Source organism: Etheostoma cragini, chromosome 2, assembly GCF_013103735.1.
Source record: "Etheostoma cragini isolate CJK2018 chromosome 2, CSU_Ecrag_1.0, whole genome shotgun sequence".
NCBI classification, from domain to species: domain Eukaryota; kingdom Metazoa; phylum Chordata; class Actinopteri; order Perciformes; family Percidae; genus Etheostoma; species Etheostoma cragini.
In genome coordinates this window covers 7,051,927-7,061,053 of record NC_048408.1, presented here as the reverse complement: position 1 = coordinate 7,061,053, position 9,127 = coordinate 7,051,927, and the positions used below count along the sequence as shown (strand labels likewise).

The 9,127-nt window shown below is 39.8% G+C and overlaps 3 protein-coding genes across 5 annotated transcripts in view; 2 read left to right on the top strand and 1 right to left on the bottom strand.

The window, feature by feature from the left end:
- The window catches only part of LOC117956277 (excitatory amino acid transporter 3-like), a 381,877-nt gene that overhangs the window by 9,946 nt on the left and 362,804 nt on the right, over positions 1 to 9,127 (top strand). Inside the window, exon 14 of one of the 2 annotated variants that reach the window (XM_034891255.1) lies at positions 20 to 302. The exons of the other annotated variant lie outside the window; for it this stretch is intronic. Coding sequence (XP_034747146.1) covers positions 20 to 157 — 138 coding nt within the window. The 3' untranslated portion in view covers positions 158 to 302. Of the gene's footprint in view, positions 1 to 19; positions 303 to 9,127 lie in introns of those variants that run through there. 2 annotated transcript variants of the gene reach the window in all.
- Positions 2,454 to 5,079, top strand: anapc11 (APC11 anaphase promoting complex subunit 11 homolog (yeast)). 2 transcript variants are annotated; one of them, XM_034891415.1, is made up of 3 exons: positions 2,454 to 2,703; positions 2,885 to 3,002; positions 4,763 to 5,079. In XM_034891415.1, exons 2-3 carry the CDS (start codon positions 2,894 to 2,896, stop codon positions 4,906 to 4,908), a joined length of 255 nt encoding a protein of 84 aa, XP_034747306.1. In that variant the 5' UTR covers positions 2,454 to 2,703; positions 2,885 to 2,893; the 3' UTR covers positions 4,909 to 5,079. The 2 variants fall into 2 exon arrangements, with proteins under 2 accessions (XP_034747306.1, XP_034747296.1); XM_034891405.1 differs by having other exon boundaries at positions 2,584 to 2,750; positions 2,797 to 3,002.
- ppp1r27b (protein phosphatase 1, regulatory subunit 27b) lies at positions 5,753 to 8,806 on the bottom strand. The gene is made up of 4 exons (XM_034891375.1): positions 8,273 to 8,806; positions 7,989 to 8,139; positions 6,411 to 6,541; positions 5,753 to 6,274 (listed from the first exon to the last, which is right to left on the bottom strand). Exons 1-3 carry the CDS (start codon positions 8,517 to 8,519, stop codon positions 6,418 to 6,420), a joined length of 522 nt encoding a protein of 173 aa, XP_034747266.1. The 5' UTR covers positions 8,520 to 8,806; the 3' UTR covers positions 5,753 to 6,274; positions 6,411 to 6,417.

Sequence of the window (9,127 nt, the reverse complement as noted above, 5' to 3'; positions counted from 1 at the left end):
TAATCTTGAAAATGTTCAGGTCAACGTCAGCAGCCAGGCCTCTGATAATGACATTTTCCACAGTGACGTGTCCGAGAACGAGGACATTGAACTCCAGGTCCTGCGCACCCCGTCAGAATGTCTCTCAGCCCAAGACCGTGATGAGGAGAATATGTAACGTCAACTCAAATTCAACGGAGACAAATATGGGGGATTTCATTTGAAAATGCATTGATTTAACATATGCACTGTAGTTATTGAATTGATGTATTAGATGGTAGTATTGAGTTAAACTAGATGTGTGTAATGGAATTGGAATTTAACTAAACAGGATTTATTTCAGTATTTATTGTTGAATAAATAGGTTATTAGATTTTCTTTCAGGTATTTCAGAGTTGCTAGTTGCTGAAGTTTAACGTTAGCTGGACTCCAATCTATTTAAACAACACAGCATTGCGGGATGTTGAAAAGACGAGTCTCAACGCAGGAGTTTTGAACATTTTGCCCAGAAACAGCATTATCAGAACGTTGAAACATTACATCTTAACAAGCGGATATGTGTATTGGTTATTGTTGACATAATTGAGTACCCTGATGCGCTTAAACATGGTAAGATAAACTCCCGCTATGACTCTAGCTTGTTTCTAATGACATCTAACGTGTTAGGTAGCCTAGTATCCGATTGATGTTCAAAATCTGTTAAAAAGCTGACAAATAAAAATATTTGAAATGTAAAATCATTATGTGTACCAATTCCAAAAATTAATGCAAAGCATTCTTCTAAATCAAAAATATGAAAAAGGCATACCTTTATTCTATAAATAATAATGGAAAAGTGCAGGTTCCAATCACTCATACATCTAAGGGTTAACAAATTGAGTGATCAACGCTTTTTAAACCAAGGACCCCTTAAGTTGCATATTAAACTTGGCCTACAATAAAGTGCCTAAAAACGGCCTAATGGATTTATACTTTTTTAGTCCATAGAATACTAAGCTATTAAAATAATAATTGTGGTCATGATTTTAGAAATCATCTTTAAATGTTGCACATACCTTTTTGATCATAAGGCACTGTGAATCTTTAGGATATACTGTCTCTGTGGATAGCTACTGTATCTCAGTGACTACCTTACCCATAGGCCAGTAAGCCTAGTATTAGTGGGGATTTATATTTGTTGATTTGGAACATAATAAAATGTTGGCTACATGTTAAGACATGTTATTCTGTAAAAAAACTGCAAAAATGAATAATACTGTGGTGGACCCTCCTAGGGGTCCCGCCGGACCCCCTGTTGAAGATCTCTGGCCTAAAGTGCACATGCAAGAGGCATGACATTGAGTGCTCTGTTGCATGAACTAACTGCAGGATAGGGGTTTGCAAATTCATCTCAGACTTCATGTGATGACGTTGAAGATGATGATGATGAGCCTCAATGTTAAAGTTTTACTTAAAAGTTAACATGGTAGGTTTATGTTTCAAATAGTTTATGACATGTTGATTAGTGCCAATACAGCAGTGACATATTTTTAAAAATGTCTAATTGAAATTTAAAATTGATGTAAATCAATGCCAACATTTAATATGGCTTAGTGCCAATTTATGTTCCCTAATATTTATTTTTTTAACCTTCATTTATCCAGGTAAGTTTGGATTGGTACAAACTCAAACACTAAAGTTTCTTTAAATTCTTTAAGCAATTATTTTTTAGTATTGCTTTTATTATTCCCGTGATTTGGGATGCTGACCATGACCTGCAGTGTCCTGTCGCTGGCATAAACAAAAGTGTACTTTATGGGTTGTACTGCCTATTCAAAAAGGTATTTTAACAGTTAATAAGAAGTGTGTGGGCTATGATCTGTTGGCTATAGGTCATAAAAAGCATGACCCACATAAACACTATGCCACTTTGGACTAGGGTATTTTTCTGTCATGACAGACAAAGTTTTCTTAGAGTCTCATGAATGAAATTAAGTAATTTTGAGGCATAAACAATCTTTCAGTGACAAGCTAGAATAGGCAATCACATTTTGGCAAGTGGAAAAAGGAATGGTTTGGTTTCTTTGTCTCTCTCTCTTGTTTCCTGTCTTCTTTCTACTGTCTCCTATGGCTAAAATGACCCCCAAAATACTTTCAAAATGCAACAGTATTACATGTATTATCTTTTACCAATAAAACTCACCATACATAGAAGTGGAACAGCAAAAAGTGTCCCTGTACTGTCACTGTCCCATAAAATTGAAACAGCAGATTAAAAAGAGCAGAAAATAAATCAGAAATAAACTAACTATATTGTAGGACTATATTGAGCATGGATTATATTTGTCAAAAATCTAAATGTGAATTTAAAGCGTTATTTCTATTCCTCTGTAATATTTAGGCCTACTAGATAAGGAATTGTAGATTTTTTTCTTCGTTGTTATCTAGTAAAAACCCTGTTATCTCAGTTATTCGCGCTCTAACGTCTTACCTAACTTGAATGTAGAAGGTAGATGGCAGCGTTTTCCTTCCTGCATGTACAACCTGCCGCAATTTAAATAGAAGAAGAAGCGACTTTTTTTTTTTTTTCACCCGGGTTTCTGAAATACTAGCTAGGCACGTTACGTAGCTTTATGCTGTAGACTAGCTAACTAGCAAATTGTCCATAACATGATTTGTTGTTTGCAAAAAACATTATAACTTACTTCGTGTTGGATATCTGAAGGAGACGTTCAACGCAGCCTCGTAAGTTAGCTAGCTAGCTGACATGGCTTGCTAGCTTCAGAAGTTGCCAGAAGTTGTCAACCCTAGACTGTAAATATATAGCTAAAGCCTATGCTGTCAACACATTAGCTTGCATGCTAACGTTAGCTGCTTCTTTCGGTTCATACTGGAAAGTGTAATTAAGTGTTTCCGCTATTGTCAGACACGGAGGATGAAGGTAAAGATCCGACAATGGAACGGAGTGGCCTCTTGGTTATGGGTGGCTAATGACGAAAACTGTGGGATCTGCAGGATGCCCTTCAATGGCTGCTGCCCAGACTGTGAGTAACGTTAACCAAGCTAAACTGGATGCTATGAATGACAACATTAGAGCATTCGCTACGTGCATAGTAGCTGCTTGAAAATCTAGTACAGAACCATAGAATGTATTTATATTGAATATAATATTAATATTATCGGTCTATGTACAGAACTTCTGCAGTTGGACTTTTTTTAACGTCACTGCCACAACACTTTGTCTTGTTAGCGTTAAGTACAAATTGCATTTAAATACAATTAGCAACACAGCAAGAAGGACGTCAGCATTGAAGTGACTAACTTTATACGTTCCCACAAGAACGATAAAAAATAAAAGCGTTATTGTGCTAGCTAACGCAACTTTATTTTCATATTGAAATTAATAATGTGTCATAATATCCCAAATAAAGGACTACCTAATAAAACGAGCAACATTAGTTACAAAAACAATACATATAAAATGATATATTCTAAGTTACATTGAATTATGTCATGCACTAGCTACTCCACAGCGCCATCTGGTGGGGCCCGGCGCCTAATGCAATGACGTCACTGGATTTATGTGGGACCATCTACTGTAGCATGCAACAGAGTAGCACCAATTTTAACATTTTTGACCTATAATAACCGATATTGACATTGCGGTTATCGCCATTATTTACTAATGTCGATATTATCTGTATAAAAAGCTACTATGAAAATCATATTTTGCACTTAAAATGTAATGCCTTTCTTTATTTGCAAAAAGCCCATAAATCATTAAATAATATAATAATCATTGGCCGTTGACATGGGGCCAGTTTTGCTCATCGTACGGCTGTCATGACTAACATGGACCAATACTAATATGTTTGACAATATAGCGTGCATCCCTAATTTATATACATAATAAATATTTTCAAACAACGCTCATGACATATGACACCAACATGTGTAAACAAGGAAAGTTTTAAATTGTTCAGACGATTTCGCTACAGTTTATTTTAATTTGAAATTAGTTGTTTCCACTTTACAATGTTGAATACGTGGATATAAATCAACAACCAAACTACTTTCACCTGAAGATTTACACGATTTTATTTTGTATTTTCTGCATGCATTTCCTGTCCCTACAGTGGGGGTGTTGAGGCAGTGGAGCCTGCACCGGAATCAACTCCACAGTGGAGGTCTGCAGCCAGAACTCTCCTGGACTGTACCATGGTTTAGCATGTGATTTGTAGAGCGCGACCGATATATCAGCATTTATAATGGCTGATTTAAAAAAATAAAAACTCTTATTTTAATGTACCTCTGTTCTGTTGTGACAACAAACTATCATATTATTTTAGTGAGAACTCATAAGTAACAACAAATAACTAATGTTAAGGAAATCTGTTTTGTTGTGCCTCTGGTTTTGTTTCTGGATATTTATGTTTTTGAATCAGATTTTTGAATAACCAAACATTTGTATCAGTATTTGCCTTAAAAATCCTTCATTGGTCGGACTCTAGGGATTTGGAAACCAAATAAGTCAACATCATCATTACAGCTGTTTGGAAAAAATACTGCTGAACATACATTAGATGTATTAATAAAAGGCAATTTGAATTTCAATACATTCCTTTGAAGATGATTTATAAACCATTTTTTTTAAATGTACGACTAATATCTTTCTTTCGTTATAGTTACTACATTGAAAGTATTAAAGGCATAACAGTATATTCCGCTGAGAATAAAATACATGATTGTTAACATTCTTTTGTCACTATTGTAACTGAGTTGTAATACTGAACTTATTTTGCAGGTAAAGTGCCTGGGGATGACTGCCCGCTGGTCTGGGGTCAGTGCTCTCACTGTTTCCACATGCACTGCATCTTGAAATGGCTGAACTCCCAGCAGGTCCAGCAGCAGTGTCCCATGTGCCGACAGGAGTGGAAGTTCAAAGAATGATCCTGTGGAGTATTCCCTGCAGAGACTCTTCTTGGATTTAATTTTTATATCAGCTGTACATAACTATGTTTTTCTACTTGTGATGTAATGCAAAGGGCACTTGAAACCTACTGTTTTCAGTTTGCAGATTTAGTATGTGATTAAATGGAAGGGGAAAAACCCTACACTGTACTGAATGTTTCTTGCTTTGCACGGTACATGCGAGTGACAGTGTTTCTTCAGAATGGTTGATTGCCCCGGGAGCCTCTGGCAGCAGTTTGAAGCACATGACCTGAATGTCAGCGTGCTGCTGACCGATTCTGACTTTAATCCCTCTCCATGAGATTTATCAGATTTTGTGTTTCCACTAATGAGCCTCCAGAGGTTCTTAATAAGTTGCTTATAGAGCTGAGTCAAACTTTTCCTTTTCAAATGGAATTAGAGATTTTATATATTTGATCATTATGGCTCTAAAATCCATTAAGACTTCATCTTTTGTGGTTTTCTTCTTTGTTTTAACCACTTGGGGGCAGTGGCGTCAGATGATTTCAACATTGATAGCGTTGTTAGCAGAAAGCTCTCTTTTTATCTGGCCCTCCGGCAGACAGAGCAATGTTAGCATTCAATTCACATGTATTTATAGTGTCAAATCATAACAGGATTTATCGCAGGATACTTTACAGATAGATTAGGTTCAGGCCACTTTATAATCTACCAAGACCCAACAATTCCCCCAGTTGGGCCAGAACCCTTCAGATCTGTTGACGTTGAGCTAAAAGTGATGATCATGCAGATGTTCATGGCAGTGTTTTCATCCGTTTTGCTGTCACACAGTGCTGGGACCAAAAGAAAATGGTAGACAAACTGAAATTGTTTGATACAGTTTATTTTAGTGTATAAATATAAGTATAAAAAGCCTTATACTAACAACTTATGAATACAGTAAACTAGGGTTGTTTGTGTAAACAAATGTGTTAGTAAGGAAGTCAACACAAGCTAATGTTAGCTTTCAGGTGGTAATGAGCTGACGTTGAAACAGTTTCAAGTTTCACAGCGTTCAGAAGCAACATGCCACATCAAATCCAAATGATTCCTCCAGTTCATTGCATATGAAATGACCAGAAGCTCCTGCAGGATACAGTAAATCTGTACTGCAGGAGATCAGGGGGGCAGCCCCTGCCAGCAGAAGTTCCCTCCATTCAGGAGGCAGCCAATAAGCTGTCAGCCCTACGGCCGCCAGACATCCACAGCCTTCCACCTTCAGAGCTCAGGCCGCTCACTAAAGCAGGATGCTGGACCGACTATGTCCTCTTGTGTCCATCCCTGCAGAACATTCTTTGACTGGCCAGTGGCATTCAGACCAGTTTGTGGCTTTAAAAGCACCAAACTCTGGGCCCTGTAGAAAAGCATTCTTTATGGGCCTCTCCCCACCACAACAGCTTTTCATTCTTGCATCTTTTGGGGCCCTTCGTCACCTGAGGGCCCTGGGTACTCAGTCCCCCTTCCACCCCCAGTCTGACAACCCTGATCTCAGTCACTGACGGCCAGCCCAAAGAGCTCCTGCAGCTCCTTGTTGTCCAGCTCAATGAGGTCGGCAGGCTTCTCCCCGCAGTCGTTCTCCAGCTCAGGGTCGGCACCCAGCGACAGCAGGAAGCTGGAAGAAAGACAATATAACCCCGCTTACTAATAGTAATAATAATAATAATGATAATAATAATAACAAAAGAGATGATATCGCACTGCTTTGCCTCAATGCGAGTCTCCGCCACACTTCAGTGCTAGAAGGCCAACGGATCCTTCAGCTTCTCTAACCTCTGTGGTGTAGGAGAGCTGTGGTGAGTGTGTGTGTGTGTGTGCTTGTGTGTGTGCGTGCGTGCGTTGGTATGTGCTTGCGAATCTGTAAACATGTCAGCTGCTTTCTACAGGCTAGTTTGTTTTTTAAGATTTTTTTTGGCCTATAATTTATTAGACAGTGCTAGTGATAGACAGGTAGGGGGGGGGGGGGCATGACATGCTGCAAAGTTTTTTTCTCTTTTTTTGATGCTGCCTTTTTTAAGCTACTGATTTCTTAAACTGCACTGTAACTTTTATTCTTGTATTTCACACCTGCCTTCATTTATTTTTTATAATCTCTATTTTAGTGTTTTAACTGGTCGTTTTAGGTAAAGCACTTTGAAATTCCTTGTTGCTGAAATGTGCTATACAAACAAAGCTGAAATAAATTGCCTTGCACAAAAGTGTAGGCTTTAAAGCGGTAACTACATCACTTTTGACAGATGTAATCGATCCTCCTACAAATGGAAAGTTGAATTCATAAAAAATACAACGCAACCTTCTATTCAATTCAATACACTCAGGTGTTTTGCTTCTACAGCCTTACTAAGTCTGTTTGCTAATTGTTAGTGGTTACAAACAAGCTAAATACTGCTCTTTATTGTACTTTGCTGGCTCTCATCCACCTATAGCAGTTGGTATGATGAACAGTGGATATTATGGTAATCTTGCATTGCCAGACCTCTGGTTTAATGGCATTACTTTAAAGACATCACAATCATCATGGGCGGTGCTAAGCGCCTGACAGAGCCACAGTGCCGCTGCAAAATAGCCTCGGGAAGCAACTTGTTTTGGTGGAACATGTGTACATTCAAAAGTTGTTTTGGTCGTGCAACAGAAATCTCAGACTGGACAGATAGTCTAGCTAGCTGTCTGGATTTACCTTGCAGAGATCTGAGGAACAGTTAACCACAGTCCTCATTAATCTACCAGAGTTTAAAATTCCAAGGTATTGACCCGCTGCGCGAAAAGAGTGAAACCTGGCAACGGAGCAATCCCGGGGGTGGAACGTCGTGGATATAGACTCCAATAATAGTGACAATAAAGATAATTCAACTATGACTAGAAGTAATAATAGTAGCGTTGAAGGGTGATAAGCAGGGCAGCAGCTGCGACCACGATCCAGGTGCCACCACAATCCAAGATGACTTGGACAGCCTTAGTCTGCTAAATATAAGCGGCTCCAAACTAGCTAAATGCTCTCTGATGTACATTACTAAGCCACTTTGCGGACTCTCCTCACTTGTGAAAACCCAAAAGATGCTCACCGTGCAATATGAGGGAAGCCGTCGCTGCAGGCCATGTGCAGTGGGGTCCACCCCTCCTCGTCCCTCTGGTGGATATTGGCTCCGTGGTGGAGCAGCAGCTTCACACACTCCAGGTTCCCCGACAGGACGGCCTCGTGGATGGCAGCCATGCCTGCATACACATGGCAAGGAGAAATAACCATCAGTTCAGCATAGTACAATATTCTGGTTTTTATAAGGAAATGTGTGACTGTGTAAGCATTTACTAGATCAGGGTGGTGTTAAATGTTTCATGGGGCTCTCACCAGAGGGGTAGATGGTGTCCAGGCTGACTCTCCTGGCTCGGATGAAAAGCCCCATCCTCTCCAGCTCGCCGTGTCGCACGTAGTCCTGGAAAACAATGTCGTTGGGGAAGTGCACACTGCGGATTGGCTTCAGAGAAGCGGAGCTCTTGCAGCTGACCGGGACGCCGCAGTCCTTGCTGTAAGCCTTGATTCCCATAGTGTGGGACACGGGGCATTTGTAGTACTTCATCCTGTTCAGAATATCCATTTACCTTTGGTCTCGCTGGAAGAAATAAAACTGGCCAAATCCAGCAACACTTTCACAAATATTAACTTTCTTTCTTCAAGACTTCAAAAAACCTCAGCAGATTTTCTTAAAAGAGCTGAGTTGTTGTCCTGCAGAAAGACCAAGCAGTGCTTCTTAGTGTGTCTCTCTTAGTGTCCAGTGTCGTCTCCCCTTGTGTATCAGCAGGCCACCGAGTGGGTCTATTTATTCTCTCTGTCGGGCTATTTTTGGACGCAACAGGCCACAGATCCAGTGGTGAGATCTGGAAGAGGAGTAGCCCTGTTAGGTCTCTGCAACTGGTATGTCCCAAGTGTCTGAACAACTCACGTCTGACACGATAGCCAGTAAACCCCGGCCTTGGTTGTCACACCCACATACTACACAGTTAAAGATAGTGGTGATATCCCAGAAGCTGGGAGGGGGGGACGGATCTTTTAGTAAACACCAGGAAGAAGTGTGTCGGGCAGGGATGTCAACGTGTAGGCTGTTGACCGTTACTTGCACAGACAAACAGTCTAGAAAGCCTCATGTCTTCATAGTCATATTCTATCTTAATCACTGTGAGAGACACTGCATGGGTCATTGTCAAG

Bases quoted from the DNA above. Each gene is read 5' to 3' on its own strand.
- ppp1r27b (XM_034891375.1), bottom strand. From the start codon at position 8,519: ATGGATATTCTGAACAGGATGAAGTACTACAAATGCCCCGTGTCCCAC. The intron at 8,140-8,272 runs GTGAGAGCCCCA...ATGTGTATGCAG, and splicing joins GGACACCATCTACCCCTCTG to GCATGGCTGCCATCCACGAG. The intron at 6,542-7,988 runs GTGAGCATCTTT...TCTTTCTTCCAG, and splicing joins GGCTTCCCTCATATTGCACG to CTTCCTGCTGTCGCTGGGTG.
- anapc11 (XM_034891415.1), top strand. From the start codon at position 2,894: ATGAAGGTAAAGATCCGACAATGGAACGGAGTGGCCTCTTGGTTATGG. The intron at 3,003-4,762 runs GTGAGTAACGTT...CTTATTTTGCAG, and splicing joins CAATGGCTGCTGCCCAGACT to GTAAAGTGCCTGGGGATGAC.